This window comes from Astyanax mexicanus, chromosome 6, assembly GCF_023375975.1.
Source record: "Astyanax mexicanus isolate ESR-SI-001 chromosome 6, AstMex3_surface, whole genome shotgun sequence".
In the NCBI taxonomy this organism is placed as follows: domain Eukaryota; kingdom Metazoa; phylum Chordata; class Actinopteri; order Characiformes; family Acestrorhamphidae; genus Astyanax; species Astyanax mexicanus.
This window is the reverse complement of record NC_064413.1, coordinates 16,146,695-16,170,920: the sequence shown is the minus strand read 5'-3', so window position 1 is coordinate 16,170,920 and position 24,226 is coordinate 16,146,695. Positions and strand designations below refer to the sequence as shown.

At 37.8% G+C, this 24,226-nt stretch overlaps 1 protein-coding gene across 3 annotated transcripts in view; it reads left to right on the top strand.

Annotated features, from left to right (window-relative positions):
- Nucleotides 1-24,226, top strand: part of dnah5 (dynein, axonemal, heavy chain 5) — a 212,011-nt gene that overhangs the window by 46,689 nt on the left and 141,096 nt on the right. For all 3 annotated transcript variants that reach the window (XM_049480737.1, XM_049480738.1, XM_049480736.1), the window contains 15 exons: nt 3,392-3,598; nt 4,840-5,011; nt 6,006-6,151; nt 6,966-7,140; nt 8,309-8,557; nt 9,728-9,924; nt 11,651-11,744; nt 12,739-12,881; nt 14,065-14,266; nt 16,606-16,841; nt 17,957-18,175; nt 19,986-20,048; nt 20,192-20,430; nt 22,808-23,048; nt 23,243-23,442. In XM_049480737.1, coding sequence (XP_049336694.1) covers nt 3,392-3,598; nt 4,840-5,011; nt 6,006-6,151; nt 6,966-7,140; nt 8,309-8,557; nt 9,728-9,924; nt 11,651-11,744; nt 12,739-12,881; nt 14,065-14,266; nt 16,606-16,841; nt 17,957-18,175; nt 19,986-20,048; nt 20,192-20,430; nt 22,808-23,048; nt 23,243-23,442 — 2,783 coding nt within the window. The remainder of the gene's footprint in view (nt 1-3,391; nt 3,599-4,839; nt 5,012-6,005; nt 6,152-6,965; nt 7,141-8,308; nt 8,558-9,727; nt 9,925-11,650; nt 11,745-12,738; nt 12,882-14,064; nt 14,267-16,605; nt 16,842-17,956; nt 18,176-19,985; nt 20,049-20,191; nt 20,431-22,807; nt 23,049-23,242; nt 23,443-24,226) is intronic.

Here is a 24,226-nt window from a genome sequence, read left to right as displayed (position 1 = left end):
ATTAGAATAATTTTTATTATAATTACAATCATCACTTTCTCAGTATTTTGTGGCTGCCCCCTTGGCTTGTATGACTGCCTGAAGTCTCCGCGGCATTGATTTGACCAGCTTGTCGCAAGTTTCCGCACTCACAGATTCCCAGGCAGTGGCGATGTTCTGCTTCAGTTGGTCCAGTATACTAGGCTTTCTGTCGCGAATTTTCCGCTTGACGATGGCCCAAAGGTTTTCAATGACATTGAGGTCAGGCGAGTTGGCCGGCCATGCCAAAACTTCAAGCTGTTTTTTAGTGAACCAATCTTTGGTCGACTTTGCCGCATGAGCCGGTGCAAGATCCTGTTGAATTATGAAGTCTTCTTCGCCGAACTGTTCCTCAACAGTCGGAATCAGGAACGTTTCCAGAACATCTTGATATACGGCAGCATTGACAGTCTTCTTGAGGAAGCAGAGTTTCCCTACACCTCGAGCGGACATGCATCCCCAGACCATAACGCTCTGGGGAAACTTGACGGATCTTTTCACGCACTCGTGGTTGTAGGTTTCGCCACCACGACGCCAGACACGAGGACCTTGGTCACCGAAGGAGATGCAGAAGCGTGATTCGTCACTGAAGACCACTTTCTGCCAGTCTTCAGCAGTCCACTCGCCGTGTTCTTTGGCCCACTTCAGCCGTTTCTCCATTTGTTTCTTGTTCAGCATCGGTTTTACTGCTGGAACGCGAGATTTGAAGCCGAGTTCGCGCAGACGACGGTAACTGGTTGATCTGGAGACGTCAGCGCCGGTCTGCTTGTTCCACAAGTCGGTGAGCTCGGAAGTGGACTTGAACCGGTTGCTGACTGCGATCTTTCTCAGCTGCTTGTTGTCGTGAGCAGAAGTTTTTCGGACGCCGGAACAGTTGGTGCGCTTGCTGCAGTTTTTCTTGAGAGCTTTGCAGACGGAAGACTGGCTGATGCAGAGCTGCTCAGCAATTTTAGTTTGGGTCAAGCCTTGTTGGCGAAGGGCTTGAATTTGAGCCACTATTCCGGTTGAGAGGTCGCGCTGCTTACCCATGATTGATTTTACAACTTAGAAATTCTACTCAACCCTGACTTTATACTGCACAGTGAACACTCTTCACAGAAAACAAAAATTCGATCATTTATTCTAATTCAATGAAACGGTTTCTCCATTATTCTAATTCAATAAAACAACAGTGTCACATTTAAATGGCCTAAATGGGCCTTTTGGAAAGCTCAGCTGAGCAAATTTTTTTCCAGGTAACGAGTTCTGTGATTAGTTTAACGAGTAGGACAGGTGCGGTGAACACCTGATTTGCTTTCTGCACAAAAAATGCATTCAAAGAATTTCATGATTGCACTATTTCAAATTATTCTAATTCGTTGACCAGCACCTGTATATATATACAGTTGAGGACGATATTATTAGCCCCCTTACAAAATAGTCCTTGTTTTCTAAGGATTTTCCAAGTGATATTAACCAGAGCATAATAAACTAAACACAGCTTTTTTAGACATCGTAGTTTTATTTTGGATGCTTACACTATATTATATTCCACTCAGAAATGAAGATATTACACAAAACACAAAAACTATCAGGGTCAAAATTATTAGCCCCCCACATCCTAATAGTTAATTGTGTATCCTTTTTGCTGGATTACTGCCTGCAGACGTTTGTTGTAGTTTACAACAAGTCTCTCACACTTCATTTGAGGAATCCTGGCCCATTCTTCTTTGGCAAATCTCTCAAGTTCCTCTAGATTCGATAGTTGTCTTGCATGGACATTTTTCTTTAGGTCACCCCATAGATTTTCTATTGGATTTAAGTCAGGGCTTTGTGCAGGCCATTCAATGACATTCACTTTGGTCATCTGGAGATAGTTCTTCACCAGGAGGGATGTGTGTTTAGGATCATTGTCATGTTGGAAAATGAAGTGACGTCTCAGACCCAGTTTCACAGCTGACTGCTTAAGGTTCTCTTTCAAAATAGTCACATATTTTTCTTTATTCATGATTCCATCCACCTTGACAAGATTTCCAGTTCCAGATGCACTGAAGCATCCCCATGGTGTTCTTTGGGTGTCCCTGTGGCCAAAGAGCTCTAGTTTAGTCTCATCAGACCATAAGACACGCTTCCAGTATGAATAATTTTTCTCCAGGTTGTCCCGAGCATACTTAAGTCTTGCTTGAAGGTGCCTCTTCCTCAAAAGTGGAGTTTTTCTTGGTCTGCACGCTCGCAGGTCATTCCTGTGCAGAGCTCTAGTGATGGTCTTCTTAGAGACTATGATTCCTGATGTGGCCAAGTCATTTGCCAGTGCCTTGGAAGTTAATCTGGGGTCTCTAGACACATTTCTCACTAGTATTCTTTCCAGTCTCTCTGAAATCTTTCTCTTTCTACCTCTGCCAGGCTTGTTCTGCACTGTGTTGCTGTCTTTGAATCTCTGAATGATGCCTCTCACTCCAGTTCTTGACACTTGGAAACGCTTGGATATCTTTGTATATCCCTCTCCTGCTTTGTGTGCATCAATAATTCTTTTTCTCAGGTCCAAACTGATTTCCTTTGTTTTTGGCATGTTGCTTCCTCAACTGCCAGCTCCATAATGAGGCTTTTATACCATGTTTTAACTTAAATGAGTTAATTAACTTAACTTAATTGAGTGCAATCATCTGTTTCACCTGATCACCTTTATGCACATCACCTGAGAAGGTAAAGCACATCACTGCACAAAAGTGGCTTGTGTGATGACTTAATAAATGTTAATTTCTTAAAGGGGGCTAATAATAATGTCCCTGGTCATTTTAGCTTATTCTTACATAATAATATTTTGGTGCACAAATATAAATATTTTGGTCCTTCTAATGAAAAATTGTATGTTCAGAAATACTCTGTTAGAACTGCCTTGCTCTGCTAAAAAGGATCTTGCCAGAATCTTGAGGAAACTTAAAATTTCATAGGGGGGCTAATAATATCGTCCTCAACTGTATATATATATATATATATATATATATATATATATTATATATATATTACATATAGTATTATATGGTATAGTAATTTAGCAATATAGTACTGTACCATGTACTATGTATAGTACTATGTAATATAGAACACCTTAACAACCACCTGAGATATCACAGCATCCACAACTAGAACACAGTATGTATAACACCCTATCTACCTCATACAATAACACATCAACCACTTGTGATCATATACTAACTGTGTAACTGTTTAACCACACAGGAAACTATAGCAGCCACTTAAAGTACCTCAGCAATAACCCAACACCCCATAACAACTGTTTAAACTACCACAATCCTCCATCTGCATTTTTGTGCTGTTGCTGTGTTGAATTTGATGTTGTTGTGGAGTTAAAAAGGTCTTGTCTTGTTTCTAGATGGAGCTGGTGAGAATAGGCCTGCAGGCGTCTCTCCTGGTTAGATGTCCGGACACCAGGGAGTTGTACGTCAACTTTGATCCTCAGATCCTGACTCAAATCCGGGAGACGGACTGCATAAGCCGGATGGGTCTGGAGATCCCACCCTTTGCCGCTGTGTTACGACAGAAGCAGAACGTCCTCAAAACTCATTACAACAATCTCCAGGTGACATTGTGTGGTGTAGAAAAAAAATATTTTTAATAAACCCAATAAACCAATTCAATTTCAGTTAAATTTGCCACTAAACAAATAACTTCACCGAAATGTATTTTTGTCTGTGTTAAAAAAACACAATTACAAAACTACAATTTTCAAATATTTATTGAGCACCTTACATGTTTAGTATCCCAGCAGACACACCGAAATAGCACAATACAGTTACCTCAGCAGTGCTATTCTAATCATGAATTTATTTCAGCAGTGCTATTCTAATCACACATTCTGCTAGTTACATAGTAATGCCATTCAAAAATAAATGTACCTCAGCAGTCCAATTTTAGTCATAAATTAGGCTCAGTAGTGCTAATCTTATTTAGCTATTTTTGTCAGCACCCCAGCAGTCCAATTTTAATCATAAAATTACTTACCGTACAAATTTATGTCGTTCACTTCTGTTAACTTATGTCACATGTCTGTGGCTTGCTAACTAACTTGGATTTTGCACAGTGAAAGACAGTCAGAAAAACACAGAAAGTGCTTTTTTCCATTTTCGGCAGGATATTTTCATTTAAGATATATTTAGTGATATAAATTAAGTAAAAACAAAAAGACAGGTATTGTTCCAAAATCACTAGAGAATATCACTTAAACAATTAAACAAGTTTTATTCTGTATCTGAGCTTTTACAGTAAAATAGAAAAATTGAAAAATATTCAATCCAACATTATCAACTGTGGTAAGTAAATAAAAAAAAAAAAAAATCTGGAATCAGTCAGTAGAAGAGTAATGGTAAATATTTGTAAAATGATGTGTTTATTATTTAAAGGATTTTACCATATCCACGTAATGTTTACTGTAACTTTTAATTCATTTACTTGCTTTTGTTTGTTTGTTTTATGTTTGTTAGCATTTTTTTTGCAATTTTTAATTATGACATGCACATACCTTATTTGTATGTATATAAAAAGACAAATACAAATATTCCTGAACATTTTTTTAAAAATAGGATTGAATCAGTAATAGAAGTAGTAATACAGCAAATATATAACAATAAAAAATAAAAATATAAGTCAAAGTAAACTTTTAAAACAATGATACAAAGAAAATAAAGAGATCAAATAAAGGAAACTTTACAATTATGATAAACTTACAAAATAAGAAAAATAATGAGTTTTATTTAGAACGGATAGAGAATAAATGCATCCTGACGCCTGTGTGTGTTTTCCCTGTTCTGTTTCTTCTCTCAGATGATGTTGGCGGAGAACTCCAGAGTGAGGATGAAGATTCAGCCTGCGTTTGAGCAGATGCTCACCCCGCATGTAGCCAAAGTAGATGAGGCTATTCTGCCAGGCCTGACCTCTCTCAACTGGTCTTCCCTGAACATTGATAAATTTCTCAGCCGTGTCACAGCTGCGCTCGGTAATGGAGTACACTGCAGCTCAACACTGTGGGACACTGTCGGCTCAGCTGACAGCCATTGATTTTCCTTTACATAAAAACACAATTATGTCTCAAAAAACAGAATCACTTACAACAGGAAATATGGATCCGTATTTTATATCACGTCTACATCCCTGCGCATGAAAGATTTATACTAAACCTAATCTGTAAGGTCAGCATCTTTCATGTGTACTTACTGTAGTAGACTGAGACAGCTCCACTTTTCCAGTGTAACAGGAAGAGCACTGCTGCAGAAGTGTTTAGTGTGAAGAGAGCTGTGGTGAAAGGAGGATGGTTAGTGCAGAATGTTTGTTTAAGACACTCATGGAAGAGGCGGTTAATTCACTCGTTCGTTTACTATCAATTATTTGCTAATTTATTCATTTGATCAATTCATTCATTAATTAATTTACTTTTTCACTTACATATTTACTCACTTCATACATTCCTTCAATTAGTCCCTTTCTTACTCACATATTTTAAACAGTCTATCTATCTATCAATCTATCTATCTAACTATCTATCTATCTATCTATCTATCTATCTATCTATCTATCTATCTATCTATCTATCTATCTATCTATCTATCTATCTATCTATCTATCTATCTATCTATCTATCTATCTATCTATCTCATATCGCCTCTGATTGGCTAACAGCACTAAGAGATACAGCCTTAGTTGTAAAGATATAGCTCTCTGAGTGCTAGGTAAAGTTTACCCTTAAACTTCACTTAATGTCAGATTCTCAGCGTCGCTCGGCTGAAAGAAATGTCGCAGGGAGAGCAGCATAGATGCCCACCATGCCCACCATTTACTCACTTACTCAGTTGCTCACTTACTTTTTCCCTTATTTCCTTATTTGTATTTATTTAATCCATCTTTCACCCATTCACTTACAAACACACCCACTCAGTCATCTCAGTCATTCACTAATCAAAAACATGTCTTTTCTCTTCTCTTCCTGTGTGTAGAGGAACTGGAGCTGCTCCTGGTCCGGGCCAATGACCTGGTGCAGTTCAGGATCGATGATGTCCTGCAGGAGATGAGCGCTGCCACGCTGTGTGTACTGCCTGAGGACGACCCTGTCACATGTGAAGAGTTTGTGCAGACAACCAAGGTGCGCTTTGTGACGTGTTCAGACATTTGCAAGATTTATAACATATATAATGCTACAAATTACTCTAAATGTGATTACACAGCCTATGAGACAACATCTGTGTTAATAAAAAAAATCATAAAAAAATCATTATTTTAGAAAAAAAATCCAATCTATTGTAACCCGCCCCGGGGTTAGGGGCCTTAGGGCTCATGTAAAATCGTTTAATTTGACCCAAAATTGTCAGTGTGCCTTATAGTCCGGTGCACTTATGTATGAATTCTACCAGTCAGGTATTAAGGAGCAGTAAAGCCACTCCACTGAAGTACAGTGTAATAAAAGAGTTAAAGTGAAGTTTCTCCAGCACCGAGGCTGGAGCAGTGTTAGCATTAGCTGCTAGCCTCACCGCTAGCTCTTTCGCCGTTCAGAGGTGAGATAAATCAGACTGTAGCCTGCTAACTGTGCTAAAATATTGGAAATCTGAGCTTACAGTAAACAGAAGTGTTTTACTCAACCAAATAAACCGTTTTAAGGAGTAAAATCTGTTTAGATTAACATCCAGCTCTCCTTTGATTAAAAAAAATGTTTTTTTTTTTAAGAATTCCAGTTTTGCTTAATTAGCCACCAATGGGGACACCCTTTTTTCTTACTATTGTCGCTTAAAATGGACGTTTATTGATAGTGCATCTTATAATCCGGTGTGCTTTTTATACGGCATATTTTCAAATTACGGAGACACCCATGTTATGCAATAACATAACTGCGATCATGGTCAGTGGAAGATAAAGGACTGTATATCCATAACTTCATACATGTGACTCCTGGGTTGATACAGGAGCTGTGCATTAAAGGCGCTCAGCTGCTGCACATGAAGAGTTCACTGGTGGAAGAGGCGGCTAACGAGCTGATCAACATGCTGCTGGAGTTTGAGCAGAAGCAGGTGGAGGAAGAAAAAGCTCCTCCTGAAGAGAACAGAACCGAGAGCAAAGTGGAACCCACCGAGAGTGACAGTAAGAGCAGCAGTCAAAAGTTTGGACACGCTAGAGCTGTAAAATAGACTTTTATAGTGTTTTCCTAAACTACTTCATGAGGAGCCACATGAGATGCTTTTGTAACAAAATTGATGATAATCCATGTATGCTGAGTTTGCGAGAATGAAAGAAAATAACTTAAAGTTAATTTTAAATATAAATAAATCCACTCACAGGCATCAGATTTACTAATTACTTTTGTATGTAAGCAAATACCTTAAGATTATTCTTTAACAGGCTACACACATACATTAAAGCAAGTATGTCCAAATATTTGACTGAATGCAATACTTATCAGTTAAACTTATGCTTGACATAAAAATATTAATGCTATGTGAATAGGAACAAAAATGTTACGAAAACGATGTATAAATTATAGTGTGAAATTATTGTAAAAAATAGAAAAAACTGGCAATGTAAAAAATGTATAATGAAAAAAATTCTAATGTTAAAAATGATAATGCTAAAAATGGTAATGTTAAAAAATAGTAATTGTGTTAAAGAAATTTTTATGTAAAAATTATAGCAGTTAAATCATAATGCTAAAAAAGTTCATGTTAAAATATAATGTTAAAGAAATGATGTAAAAATTACAATGTGAAAAAATGATAATTAAAAAATAGTGTAAAGAAATTATAATGAAAAAAATATCTAAATATAAATTAATAAAAAATATATATATAAAATGTTTAAAATTATGCTTAATATGATGAAGTAAAAATATATAGTGTTAAATAAATGATAATGTAAAAAATGCTAATGTTAAAAACAGTACATTAAGAAATCATAGTGTTAAAATAATAATGTAAATATGCTAATAAAATGGCAATGTTTATAGTGTTAAAGAAATGATAGTGTAAAAAATGCTAATGTTAAAAACAGTAATTTAAGAAATTATAATGTTAAAGTAATAATAATGTTAATATACTAATAAAAAAATGTAATGTTAGAAATTATAGTGTTAAAGTAATTATGATAATGTAAAGAAACAAATATAAAGAATTGATCATGTAAAGAAACTGAAATATAAAGAAATGATAGTGATAAAAAATGTTAATGGTCATGCTGTGTGAAAGAACACCAGTATGTAATTCTAGTCTAAAGTAAATAGCATGTATTTACTTCTTATTTCTTTCTTCTCTTCCAGGAGAGGAGGACAGCAGATCAGAGGGCCGAGTGTTTTCCCGTAACACCACTGTGACCAGCATGGGGCCTTCGTCTCCTATGGCAAGGAGGAAGAGGAAGAGACACATGATGGAGGTGATGGAGGAAGAGGCTCAGGATCTGCTGTCCCATTTTAACCATCGTAACGTGGACGCTCTGCTGCGTCTGACCCGCAACACACTGGAGACGCTCCGCAAGCGCATCCACACCTCCTCACTCATGCAGTTCCTGAGTAAGTGAGATCACATTCTCTCCACAGCTCTTCTATTTTAAGAACAGTTCAGGAAACATCTCATTTTCACTGTTTTCCCAAATGTGCTCTGTGACTACTGACGACATTGTTGTCTGAAGTTATCTTTGTAAGTTTTTTTAAACTGATTAATTTAGCCAGTGTCTAAACCCAGCAATTACCATTTTCATCACCACAACACCAATTATCCGTTTTCATGCATGAATCATCACACACACACACATGGCAGCAAGTTTTTTTCAATTTAATATTTTAGAAAGCTTATCTTTTTAGTGGGTTATGGAGTTTATGGAGGAAATGTCTAAAATATTTGTTTCAATATGTTTAAAATGTCTTTCATTTTCTATAGTCATGGATTGGTAAGCTACATTTATTTTTTACCTACTGCCATAAAAAAAACGTTTATATTATTTCTTTTTACATAGTATATTACATACATAATTATATTTTACATGTATGTTTGAGTAAAATGAACATTGTTGTTTTATTCTGTATACTACGGACAACATTTCTCCCAAATTCCAAATAAAAATATTCTTCAGAGCATTTATTTGCAGAAAATGAGGAATGGCTAAAATAACAAACAAGATGCTGAGCTTTCAGACCTCAAATAATGCAAACAAAAAAAAAAAACAAGTTCATGTTCATAAAGATTTAAGAATTCAAAAATCAATATTTGATGGAATAACCCTGTTTATTAAGCACAGTGTTCATGCATCTTGGCATGTTCTCCTCCACCAGTCTTACACACTGCTTTTGGATACCTTTATGCCTTTACTCCTGGTGCAACAATTCAAGCAGTTCAGTTTGGTTTGATGGCTTGTGATCATCCATCTTCCTTTTGATTATATTTCAGAGGTTTTTTAATCTGGTAAAATCAAGGAAACTCATCATTTTTGATCTCTTGTTTTTAAGTGTATAAAAAGACTATAATATAATAATGCTATAATAGCTAATCAATTTTTAAATTAGTGGCCAACTATTTTAATAATCAATTTTAAGCGATGTAATCCAATATTTGTTGCAGCCCTACATCCCTTTATAGATGTTAGATTTAACCTGGGTATAAATGCTGTATGCAGAGGAATAAAAAAGGAGGAATGTTGTCATTATTGACACAGTGCTGACCCCTGTTTTCATACCACTTTATAGCTGAAGCTGATTCTCCCAGCCGACAGAAGATCAACAGTCAGCCGCCCATCTTCAGAGCTGGAGTGTGTCTGGCCATCCCAAGCATCCTCATGGTTCCGGGACTGGACGAGGTCCAGCAGGCGCTGAATAAAGCTGTGGAGTATGTGGTCAGCGTCAACAAGGGGGTTGGCCAGTGGAGCAAGGAGAGAATATCTGAGGTAGCTTAACTTTTAGTGTATTTTAAAGTATAGTTTCAACTCACAGGTCGGTCAAGGCGGTATAACGTAGCTGAACTGTACTTTTTTACAGTGTTCTTTACAGTTCTTCAGTTTTGACCAGGAGATTTTAATAAGTTAAATTGGGGGGACTCTTACCGGCTCCAACTCATTAAGGGATACCCTTAAAGAGATTTTTAGTTACTTTTATTAAGTAAACCAACAAGAAGCAATTTAATAACTACATCCTAATAAAAAATCCAACTGTAAAACTGATCCAAACTGTGCTCTAAATAAAACTCTCATAGTGCGTGCTGTAAAAAAGAAAGACTTGTGCAATGTACTGTATTTTTCACGCTATAAGGCACACAATCAATAAACATCTATTTTCTGGTCTATTTTTTTTTATACATAAGGCGCACCAGATTTTACGACGCATTAAGCAAAACACGTGTTAGGAAAAGAGTGTTGCCATGTTTTCCTTCTAATTCAGCATATCTCGCCGCTGGGTGGTGGGACCTGTAAAGTTAAGCTAAGTTACTTTAGTAAACAAAACTGTAATTCTTAAGCAAAACACACTTTTTTTATTTAAACGAGTGCTGGATGTTAATCTACACAAATTTCTCTCCTTAAACTGTTTATTTGGGTGAGTAAAGCACTTCCGTTTATTTACAGTAAGCTTAGATTTCCAGATTTCCACCATAGCTGGGTGCAGCAGCATTAGTATTAGCGGCTAACTGCTAGCTTTAGCCATGGTTAGAGGCTAATTCCACCCGACAGCACTACACTGAGGAACCCTGAGTGTAAATAATAAACCAGGGCGATATTAGCTGGCATTTCATCCACCGTAGCTTGTTTCAACACGGTAAACACAAAGGCTACAGTCCGAAATTTTCAAAGCTAACGCTTGGCATAGTTAGCAGGTAATTAGCAGGTAATGCTAATGCTAGTGCTAGCCAGGGTTAGCAGCAGACTACAGGCCAATAATACTCACCTCTGAACAGCGAAAGAGCTAGTGCTTAGTGCGGTTATCGGTTAATGCTAATGCTGCTCCAGCAGTGCTAGCCGGTGTTGGCAGCAGGCTACAGGCCAATAATAATTGTCTCTGAACAGTGAAAGGGCTAGCACTTAGCACGTTTAGTGGCTAATGCTAATAATGCTGTAGAAGTAAACTGAAATTCCTGTATATTGCTGCACTTTATCAGAGTGGCTTTACTGCTCCTTACAACCTGACTGGTAAAATTTATACATAGGGCGCACTGATGATTTTTGATACACGGTGCAGACATGAATCTATAGTTAGCGGTATTTACTCAAAGGTAAATTTATAATTTATTAACAGTATTGTTAATTAGACAGGCTTGCATACCTCATCACTCATACTTCTGATTTTTTATGTTTGTACGATGTCAAAACAAAAACAAAAACTTTTTTTCTGTTCTTAAAGAAGATACAATTAGCATTTCATATTTAAATCACAATAAAATATTCTGCTATTTTTTTTTTTTTTACAGTTTTTCAGTAAGCTGCAAGCTGCAAGTAATGCTTTATTCAAATGACATTTGACACATTTTTATAATTTTTTTAAGATAAGATATATAAAGAAAGGTTGAAACCCATGAGTTTACTGATCTTCCTCAACTTAGAATGAAATTGGTCCTATAGCAGACATGACTGGAATGAATGAAATATTCTAAAGGCCAGATGTGTGTTGACTGCATTCTCACAGAGGAAGATGAGTGAGAGGCGCATGGCGGCACTGAGGCAGGACAGCAGAGACAGTGAATCCGAAGACGGTGATACAACGTACCGCAGCATCGCTGGTAACGCCTCTCATTACACACGTTAGCAGAGTAGCATCCAAAGCAGCTTCACACAGATTAACATCTTAAAAACTGATTTTAGCAGGATTTGGACTGTTTTACATACAGTTTTGGGATTCTTAAACTCTTAAAATGTCTAAAGGGATATTGTGGATTCAATAGTTAGCATATTTGGCTTCATTCTCTGTGAGTGGATTGGATAGTCTACCCTCTCCCTCATCACTTAGCTTAAAGCTAGTCAGCATGGGTATCGGTTAGCTGAAGTAACAGAATTGACAGTTAGCTTTCTCTTCCAAGTATGTTGACCTTAAAAAGATGCAACTGGCTAGTCTCCACCCTCCCAGCACTGGTAGCATTGTGTGATCAGAGGGGAATTGAGGATGTGTAAATTGGGGACAAAAGTGGGATAAAAAGGTAACAAATTTTAACTGTTTTGGTTACAATACAAAAAAGTATATGCAGAACAGTTGTGCAGTTAAATGGGAGGAAAAAGGGATAAAAAAAAGCCCCTGAAAGGCCTCACATGCGCAAATCATAACTTTATAAAGGGAAATAAATGCGTTAGCAGCTCATATGTGGAGCATCTTTTGCTGGAGTGGAGAGTAAACAGCTGGTCTGAAGTTCATGCTCAGGTCTAAGAGGAGGAGAAAAAAGGTCAGGCGGTTTGCTTTTGCTGTTTTTGCAGCTATAGCTGCACAGCTGCACCAAGAGATGTGTGGGTAGGAGAAGGAAGCACGTAGCGCATGCATAAAAGGAAAAAGACAAATGAATTCTGATTTGATTGTACACATTCATGTCACATGATCATGGATCAGATACATATCCAATTTAGGACCACATAAGAAAGTTATTCAAATCTGATTTGAAAAAAATAAAAAAACAGATTTGGCACATTTACACAGTCGTGAAAAAATCTGATCTGAGCCACATTAAGCAAAAAATCTGGTAATGTAAACACAGCCTAACTAGCACTGTGTTTTTTTTTTATCTTTAGATGGCAGTACTTCAGACATCTCAGTCTCTGCCCATCAGGTCCTTCCTTTCCAAGCTAAGAACTACTACAAAAGTGTCTCTGAGAACAAGGAGATCGTCAAGCTGGTGTCTGTGCTCAGCACCTCCATCAACTCCTCTAAGAAGGTATTTCACACTCCTACATGCCTAAAGTCATGGGATAGCCGTACATAAACTGATTATGATATGTTACATCGGAGAAAAACTTGAGAAATGCACACAAGTTGTAAGGTGTTTTTTTCTGTTATTGAGATTTAATGGTCGCCAGCTAGCATGCTCATGGCAAGATGATGTGAATGTTTAGAGTTTAAGCAAGGCCTGATAATGGGTGCCAAGGTGCCAAATTGGCCACAACACTGACAAAATTGCCACATTGACACAATAAAAAGTAGTCTGTGTGCAGCTTATATAACAGTGTGAATTTATTCTTCACTCAAAAAAACTCAACATACAGTCATTAATGTCTAAACCACCGGGAGCAGATGTGTTTAATTTTGTAGGACAGCTCTCACACTCTCTCATACTGGTCACTAAAAAATTCCAACATGGCACCTCATATCAAAGAACTCTCTGAGCATCTTAAAAGACGAATTGTTGCGCTACATAAAATTGGCCAAGGCTAAAATAATAAACTGAAACTGAGCTGCAGCACAGTGACAAAAATCATCCAGCATTTTAAAAGCGCAGGGTCCATTCAGAACAGACCTCATGTTGGTCACCCAAAGAAGCTGAGTGCACATGCTCAGCATCACATCCAAATGCTGTCTTTGAAAGATAGGCACAGGGGTGCTGTCAGCATTGCTGCAGGGAGTGAAAAGGTGGGGGGTCAGCCTGCTCAGACCATATGCCACACACAACATCAAATTGGTCTGCATGGCTGTCACCCCAGAAGGGAGCCCCTTCTGAAGTCTGTACACAAGAAAGCCCGCAAACAGTTTACTGAAGACATGCCAACAAAGGACATTTATTATTGGAACCATGTCCTGTGGTCTGATGAGATTAATTTGTTTAAATTTGTTAAAGTGTCCTTTTGTCATTGTTGTCCCATGAAAACATATACTTAAATATCTGCAGAAATGTGAGGGGTGTACTCACTTCTGTGATACACTGTATGTCAACATAGCTAAAATACCATTTACCGTTTAAAACCATAATTTAATTATTCTGGGTCTGTACTAGCTCCCCCTCTTGTTAGTTTTCCCAAAAGTGTTACAGAATTACAGAATTTCCACTGCATATAAAGGAGTTAGATTTAGATTTAGACCTTGACAGAAGTGGCCCTGATTCTACTACTTCTTTTCTGCTACAGGAGATGAAAAATGCACTGGAACGCTTCAGTCGATACCACCACATTTGGAGGAAGGACAGAGAAAGCACCATCCAAGAGTTCAGCCAGGGTAACCCTTTGCTGGCTGAGTTTGAGAGTCAGATCTTGTACTACAAGGACCTGGAGCTAGAGATCAATGCTGAACCTGAGTTCATCACTGTCGGTGCACTGGCACTTTACACAGGTGAGTTTAGCAGCTGAACTGCTTGAAGTATCGGATCACTGGGTTCTTGCCAATACACAGCCCTACTTAATTCCCTTATAAAGCTATGGTATAACCTATAGTGATACAGGATTGTTGTCCTCATTACTGCTTTGTTTATTTTACCTACACCTCTGTGAGAATCACATTTATAATGTGTTTATTCGCTCCACTCATTTGTAACACTGCATTACTTCCCATCTAATACCACAACTCTGACACCACACGTGAAGTAATTTGATCAGTTCTGCCAATTTAGCTCTTAATAATGTTTCTTCATTTATCATGCAACTCTAGTAATCAAGTTGTTTTTGTTGTTGCAGAATTGCTCAATTAATAGTAGACATGTAGATGTTGCCTGTGTATGATTTGAGATATTTTGCTTTCAGCTATTCTTTTACCTTTTTAAAAGGATTTGCAGATCCTAAAAGTGGCTGTCTGTATTATTTCGTTTCTAAACTGGAAGCAGAAGCATTTCTGAGTGGAGAATATGGATAAAATATTGTATTTAATGGTACCAGTGTGCTGGAACAACCAGCCCTGCTACGCCTCGACTACTGCAATGCCGTACTAACTGGCCTCCCGGCCTGTGTAGTAAAACCACTCCAGATGATCCAGAACGCAGCAGCACGTTTGGTCTTCAACCAGCCAAAACGGGCACATGTCACTCCGCTGCTCATTGAGCTCCACTGGCTACCGGTTGCTGCTCGCATCAAATACAAAGTGCTTACAATCGCCTACAAGGTGATGACAGTACAGGCTCCTTCCTACCTGCACTCGATCCTGAAGACTTACGCTACCTCCCGGCCGCTGCGCTCCTCCAATGAACGTCGCCTCACTTTACCAAACAAACATTCACACAAAGCAATCCAGACTGTTCTCATACAGAGTTCCCCAATGGTGGAACAAACTACCTTCCACTACCAGATCAGGAGAATCTCTCACTATCTTTAATAAACTCCTGAAGACAGAGCTCTTCAAAGAGCACTTACTCTCCTAACACCTCTAACACACTAACTACTTCTAACCTCATTTCCTTCTTCCTCTTCTCTACTCCTCTATCCCATTATTTCCCTCTGACCTCCTTAAGGCCCTATCTATAGATGCTTTATTTTTAACTTCTATTATTTTTGTACTTAACCTCTTCTATTATTTGCACTTCAATATTGTAAGTCGCTTTGGACAAAAGCGTCTGCCAAATGTAATGTAATGTAATGTAATGTAATGTATTTATTCTAAAAACTGGGGTGTCGTGTCGCCTGAGTTCTTCTGGCCGTGTCACACGTCTTTACGTACTTACATCACACGTACAGCCTCTAAAAGAGGATCCGGATCAGCTTTACTGAATGCGAGCGGCTGGTGGAGCAATGGAGACTTCAGAAGTGGAAACTAAGAACTCAGTAGCTCTGTAGCTCATTCAATTACACTGACAAAATATACAATCGTATATAATAACTCTATTACATGCTCTGAAGACATATCCCTCAGCAGATTCTGACTGAGTGCACTCTCTCTTTTACTGAACATTACCTGGATTTGGATTCATCCACTCTCAATGGAGGGCTCTAAATCTCAAAACTTACAGACATCAGCTTTAAAAAGCCTAGTTCATGTAAAAAAAGCCCTTTATTTGCCTTAAATTGTCTTAAATCTGTCTCCTAAAGCTCTTAAAATGCCACAGAGTTTTTATGTGCAAAATAGCTTATTGATTAATTCAAAATATAACTAAACATAACCAGTGGTATTATTTTTGGTTCAGAGGGGCGCTACTTTAGGTAGGTTCATTGTTTGCTTTTAGCTAGCATAGACAGCACTGTAGGTATGATAAAACTGTAGGCATGGGGTTAGATAATTCAAGATTAGCATTGGATCCAAATTTTCAGTGTAAGAACATGTTCATTTTTGTTTGTTTGAATTATTGGTTTGTCTGAAAATACAGTAATCACCGACTGGAAGCAGTAGTAAAAGCATTAATATATTTTTGTTTCCATGCAAAACCAAATATATTAATTCTAAAAAAAGGTGTTTGGTAGGTTTTCCCAGACAGCTTTTGGGGGTTATCTGAATAACCACTGTGTTGCTCATGGCACTGATACAAAAGCTACTCTACCCCAAAAAGAGTCAGCACAACAATGCACGTTTTAAAAGTACTCTTCCACATGCTCAGTGCTACTACACATTCTTACATCGTATTTTGAATTGAAATTTAAAATCTAACATTTAATTTCCCTATACCTGCAGATACCGTTTTAACTCATGAACCATATAGTATTCTAGTGTCAGTTTGAAAGTGAGTGAACCCACTTCCCCGTGTTTCTCAGCGGATCTGAAGCTGGCCCTCACTGCTGAGACCAAGGGCTGGATGTTGGACTTTGGCCACCACTGCAAAAGAAAGTACCGCACAGAGATGGAACAGGTCTTCACGTTCGTGGACGAAGCAAGCAAGAAGCTCAACCGGCCAATTAAAGACCTGGACGACATTCGTATTGCCATGGCAGCTCTCAAAGAGATCAGGGAGCATCAGATCACCATAGACTTCCAAGTGGGACCTATAGAGGTAAAGACAGTTGAACATTTAATGACATTTTTTACCAGTTGGTTCTCGCTTTAATGTTTAGTCTGCACTTTTGGATTTTAAGTCAGGTTTTTTTTTTGTGAGAACCAGAATAACGAGTGGGAAAGGTGGTGCGAGCCACAGCCTAGACCAAAGAACCAAACTTTGGTCTGAACCAAAGAGGTTGTCTCAGTCTTCTACTTTTTAGATGATTTAGACTTTCAGACCAGTCACAGAAAGTTTAGTGTTTCATGTGCACACAGCAGTTTGAGTGCAAATACTTATGCCGGTAACTCCTATATCTGCTGTAACTGTAGATTAAGCTTTATTTATAAAGAGAAATTAAAGGAATTTGAGGCTAATATTTTACATTACATGACTCCTGTAGACACACTGTAGTGTGAATTACTAGTGTGAAACAAAAGATAACTGGAACCAAGCGAATGTAAATAAAAACATAAAGCTCTGGAAAAAAATAAGAGACTGCTTAAAAATTATGAGTTTCTTTAATTTTACCAAATTGAAAACCTCTGGAATATAATCAAGTTGAAGATGAATGATCACAAGCCATCAAACCAAGCTGAACTGCTTGTATTTTTGGACGAGGAGTGGCATAAAGTTATCCAAAAGCAGTGTGTAAGACTGGTGGAGGAGAACATGCCAAGATGCATGAAAACTGTGATTCAAAAAAACAGGGTTATTCCACCAAATATTGATTTCTGAACTCTTAAAACTTTATGAATATGAACCTGTTTTCTTTGCATTATTTGAGATCTGAAAGCTTTGCATTTTTTTTTCAGCCATTTCTTATTTTCTGCAAATAAATGCTTTAAATGACAATATTTTTATTTGGTATTTGGGAGAAATGTTGTCTGTAGTTTATAGAATAAAACAACAATGATCATTTTACTTAAATATAAACCTATAAATAGCAAAATCAGATTAACTGATTCAGCAACTGAAGTGGTCTCTTAATTTTTTCTTGAGCTGTATGTTTATGTGAATAAGAAATTTACTTTTCTATCATTTTTTTTTGTTTAAGTTTAAACCAGTGCTCACTTCTCTAAATGTTCTTTTCTGCTTGGTTGTATGTTCCACTGATTCTGTTGTCTCTCCAGGAGTCCTATGCCATGCTGAATAAGTATGAGCTGTCAGTAGCGAAGGAGGAGATGGAGAAAGTGGACACACTGCGCTACACTTGGGAGAAGCTGCTAGCCCGTAGCTCAGAGGTGCAGAACGAGCTCGTCTCTTTGCAGCCCAACTTCAGAGGAGAGCTCATTAGCAATGTGCAGACATTCGTGGAGGACTGCGACCACTTCTACCAGGAGTATGATAAGGTCAGTCCTCCAGGGATGCTACCGATTTTAGAGTGCAGTGGAGAGTGTTTGAGAGAACTTTTTCATGATCCTTTGAGGTTTGCTTTTTTTCGATAAAAAATAGAGCTGTGTATTGTTTCTGATTCAAGAGCTGGACAGTAGTGGCAGAAGAGCTTTCATGGCTATTAGTAAATAATTGCTGGGTTTTATTGGCCAATTGGCCAAATAATTTCTTCTTTATTAGTACCAGGACCATGAGAGACACATGCTGATACAGTTTACACAATTTAAACAGTTTATTAACAAAGGGGAGGCATAAAAGGAGAGTCTAAAGCAGGCAGGGTCAGTAACAATAAGGCTGCATAAACAAACAAAAGAATTCCATCCATCTATCCATCCATCCATCCATCAAACAAACACACCAGGGGTGGAGGAGTAAGCAGGGTCGATACACGGGGAGTCCAGCAGATGGGGAATAGGCATGAGAGTAGTCAAAAAACAAGCTAGGTCGGCAACAGAAAACAAGCAATAAACAGGGTCAAAAAGGGTAAACGGTAATACAAAAACGGGTCAATACACAATAAGCCAGTAATCAAAGAGACATGCTTCTTAGAAGAGCTAGGAAACTTAGATTCAATACTTAGAAACTAAGAGAGCAAACAGAGGGGTATTTATACTCAAAAGTCCATGTGCAGTAATCAGTAGCTGGGTGAACCGGAATGCCTCACGTGATCCGATGAGTCATTGTAGTCCTGAGTGTGAGAATGCTGGGAAATGGAGTCTTTGAGTCCATCTGAGTCCAGAGCCGACAGATTGACAGCATCAGGACTGACACTCTTTCATTTATTAATCATTTTATCAATGATTTATTATTATTTAAACATTAAACATTTTTATTGGCTTTTTATATTAAATGCAAACATTATACATTCAACAAAACATACACAGAGAAAACAAACAAACAGTGAAATAAAAAACAAAAAAAATACTTAATATTATTTTCATTATTGCTATTATTATAACACATTTATCAATAATTTATTGTCACATCACACAAGCACAGGTGTGCAGTTGAGTAAAAAACTTAGTCCCTATTAGTAGTACACAAACACAGAATATAAAAAAAAAAAAATTATGAAATAAAAAGTAAAATATTACTTAACACTATACATACATTACGAGAAATTACTTTTAAACATAAGTAAAAAAGTTAGCACCCCATATTCCCTAATAGCTGGTATTTCCTCTTTTGACTGAGATAACGCCAATCCACCGGTTCCTGCAACCATCTACCAGTCTCTGACATCTACTTAGAGAAAGTTATCCCAACTTCTCCATGCAGAATTCTTTCAGCTGTGTAATTTATATATGGATGGCCTTAAAATTTCCTCAAGCCCCCTCTGACACAGTTAAGAATTCATATTGAATCTGTTGACTAGGCCATCCTGTAGCAAAGCAGCAGCAAACCTTTATTCCACAATTGGTATGGAGTCTTGTGTTGTGTTTAAATGAGGTGTCTTTTGTTTCTTTGCCCTAATAATTTAGAGTTGCCTTTTTTAAGTATTGATGCTTTTTATTTTGTTCCCAAGACAAAAAATAAATCAATTCTAACCTATTACCTCCTAAGCTTTATTTCTCAGTCATTTTAAGTTACAGTAGTTAAAATGCAATCCTTATGGTTTAATGAAGCCTTAGGCTGACACGTGCAGTTAATATTGTGTAGTGTGTGTATATTGTGATTTTGCTCTTTTTGAATAAATGGAAATATGAGTTATTTTTATGTATTATTATGTAATAATATATTATATTATTGCATGGGTGCTCCTTTCAGGACGGTCCCATGGTGATGGGCTTGGCTCCTCAGGATGCCAGTGACAGGCTCATTATGTTTCAGGTATAGTGGAGCAATCTATAACTCATCATGTTTCCAATCATGAGCATGACTAGGATTGATTCATAGCATGGACAGACGCTAGCATAATGCAGATTGCGTTATTCAGCATTATTATCAATAATATTGATTGGTGTTTGTGGCAGAACCGCTTTGATAACCTCTACCGCAAATTCGTCACCTTCACCGGGGGCGAGGAGCTGTTCGGCCTGCCGGTTACCCAGCATCCTCAGCTGCTGGAGATCAGGAAACAGCTGACCCTGCTCCAGAAGCTCTACGGCCTCTACAACAACGTCATCGAAACCGTCAACGGCTACTATGACGTCCTCTGGGCTGATGTTCACATCGAGAGGATCAACAATGAACTCCTAGACTTCCAGACGAGGTGAGAGATGAGGAAGAACTAATGTTTTTTTTTTTTTTCTCCATCATATTTTTGTCTCCCTTAAAAAAAAAGCTAGATCTTCTCTGTGGCAAGGATGTGTGTAATACCTTCCAATGAAAGGGATGAATGCAGCAGGGGGATTTCAATTTCACCGGCCAAGTCAGACAACCTTCCCTCCAGACAGACTCATTCTCCGCACTCGTCAGAGATCGCAAATGAAAGTCAGATTTAACAAGTACGACACAGCATGACTCTTTGTATTGAAAGGCAAGAGACAGATTTTCTCCATCTGATTTCATTCAGAGCATCCTCTCGAGCTTCAGGCAGCCGCAGTGGACTTTCTCACTCATCATTTTATAACAAACAGGCCACATTTCCAAATGTTGTCACACAAAGGCCTAGGTAACACGGTACAGGGAGTCTCGCTTTCAATACGGCGTTAAGCACTGTCTCAGTGCAAGTTCCTCAGGAAACGAAACCCAAGCTAGCTCCTTTTTCAGCACAGAACTTCATATTGTCCTCATATTGGTTTATGTAAAACAATACCCCATTGTTAAATATTGCTCTACAGTTAGGGAAGTTACAATACGCCAGAGTTTCACAAGGGATGAATTTATAGTAGTTCTAAGAGGGTAATTCTGCTTCTCTTGCATGCACAATTGCAATCTCTCCTTCTTCAAAATGATTAATTTCAAATTGGAATGCTAATATTCCATCTTTTGATTCAGATAGGACTGTGGGGCTGGCATACAAAAATACTGATCTCTGCTTTAAACGTTTTTAAAAAAAACATTGTGCACAACAAAAGCATTCCTGTAAAAAGTGCATTGTTAAATATCATTCAATACTTTATATAGGAAATATATATATATATATGTGTGGCGGATGCTGGTCTTTCAAGGAGGGGAAGCTCAATTTCGGCCTATATCTTAACATATGTAGTTTTATTTATACAAAAATTCTACTCTCCCTGAGATGTTTTTTTTTTTTTCAAGTTTTCACTATACAACAAAAAGGTACCCATTCTTTACATTGAACAATTACATAAAAAAAGACGCTATGACATGAATAAACATAAAATGACCAGTAAAAAAAAAAATTACACAAAATCTTTAAAGTTGGTAAAGTAAAAAATGCAGGTAAATTTAGTTCCTTTTTGGACAGTTTAAATTTCCTTGAGTAATCCCTTTATTAATTTTAATTATTTAAATTATTTTTAATGATAACACAATACTTACTACTTGCCCCTGTTCATTTATGTCCTGAGTTTCATCAAGAGGCATGGCCATCAGTACATTTTATTTGTTACAGCACTTCCAGTCAGTTAGCAGTGATAAGAAGCTGATTCTGAACTAAGTTCAGCGCAGTGTAGCGCATATTTAATCAGTGACATGTACACACAACAGTATATATTTAATCACTTATTTTGTTTTACATTTTAGGGGAAGCTGAGCTTCCCTTGCAGTCTTAGAGCAATCGCCACTGATATATATATATATATATATATATATATATATATATATATATATATATATATATATAGTTCCTATATAAAGTAATATTCTATATAATATTCCCATATTCTATCTGTACTAACTGTAGAAACTTTTGACTGGGATTCCTGTGACCTTGTTTTGAATCATTTAAGTATAGTGTTGTCATGTGACCACTAGATGGTACATTGTACTTAATGTAATTGCCTCTGTAAACATTTTTATAAATTAAGTATCATGCTGAAGAGAAGCAGAAATATAATGTCCCCATACGAGGACTCAAGAAGATATATATATATATATATATATATGTATATATATATATATATATACATACATGGTTATGCTTTCTAGTACCAAGTTACAAAGTATCAACATAAAAAGTGTTGAATTAATCCTTCACAGACGGAAGGATGAGAGGGATGGAAGTAAATGCAGGTATATTAATAAGATAAATAGCTTAGAGTGGTCCAGCAGGCTGACCACTATGATCAGGAGATTGCCGGTTCGAATCCTGTTCATGTAACTTGCCATCGGCTACTGGACATTGGCTCTCTCCCCTTATCACTCAAAAGGTGATGTTGATCAGCACAAGGCGTCTGTGTGCAAATGTATCAGAACCGAGTCGCTGCATTTTCCTCCAAGTGCGCTGTGATGCTACTCGGCAATGCTGCATCAGCAGCAGTTGGAAAAGAGGCGGTGGCTGACTTCACATGTATTGGAGGAGGCATGTGCTAGTCCTCATCCTCCTGGTGTGTTGGGGCATCACTAATTACAGGGGGAGTCCTAATGAGTGGGTTGGGTAATTGGCTGTGTAAATAAAAAATATCAGAACTTCAGTATTCAGTAAGCCTAGAAAAAAAAATATTTTTATATTTGTGTAGATGCCGCAAGCTTCCCCGAGCCCTGAAAGAGTGGCAGGCCTTTTTGGACCTAAAAAAGACCATTGATGACTTCAGCGAGTGCTGCCCCCTGCTGGAGCTGATGGCCAACCGGGCCATGATGACCCGTCACTGGAAAAGGATAACAGAGGTCACGGGTCATACCTTTGAAGTGGAGACAGACACCTTCAAGCTCCGCAACATAATGGAGGCTCCACTACTCAAGTACAAAGAGGAAATTGAGGTGAGATCTGGATTATTATGTTGCCTATGAATAATAACACTTATCCTGAAGTGGTGGCATTGAGACGGCATGAGGTCAGACCTATTCTGTAACATAATAAGTGCACTGTAGTTTGAATTTGCCCTTGAAACTTTTCTTTTTACGCACTATTTGTAATTTGTATGTGTATATGTGTGTGTGTGTGTGTGTTCTAGGATATCTGTATCAGTGCTGTGAAAGAACGAGACATTGAACAGAAACTAAAGCAAGTAATCGCAGAGTGGGACAATAAGACTTTCACCTTCGCTCAATTCAAAACCCGCGGGGAACTGCTGCTGCGTGGAGACAGCACCTCTGAAATCATCAGCAACATGGAAGACAGCCTCATGGTGCTGGGCTCTCTTATGAGCAACAGGTACTGTTGTACACATAGTCTCAAGAAAATATACATACAACTTTGGAATGACTTGAATTTCTGCATTGATTATGCAAAAAGTGTGGTCTGATCATTATTTCACAATTATACACAAACACAGAGTAACTAAACTCATTATATATTTACTGTTTTACTGTTCATGGCTTTTATTGACCATACTGAGTAAAAAATAAATAAACATCAGTGTTAAAGACGTCTCTATGAGCTAAATGGCAAATATTTTGCAGTGAATGAGTTGAGATTGGAACACCAGTGACAAAAAACCTTGCCCACATGGGCCCTGATTGGGTAGCGCGACTGTAACCCATCAAGTTTTTTCCATGGGCTCCATGTTAGCTGCATATACAGTGCCCTCCATAATTATTGGCACCCCTGATTAAGATGTGTTCTTTACCTTCTCATAAATTGAGTTTTTTTTTTCAAAATAATATAGGACCACGATGGAAAAAAGAGTAAAATCTAACCTTTAACTCAATGTTTCACAAGATGGGAGAATACAGAAAGAGGGATCTTTGACCATTCCTCTTTGCACATTCTCTCTAAATCATCCAACGACCTGGGTCCTCTCCTCTGCACTCTCCTCTTCAGCTCACCCCACAGGTTTTCAATGGGGTTGAGGTCTGGGGACTGAGATGGCCATGGGAGGAGCTTGATTCTGTGTGCGGTGAACCATTTCTGTGTAGATTTGGCCACATGTTTAGGGTCATTATCTTGCTGAAAGACCCAGTGACGACCCATCTTCAGCTTTCGGGCAGAAGCCACC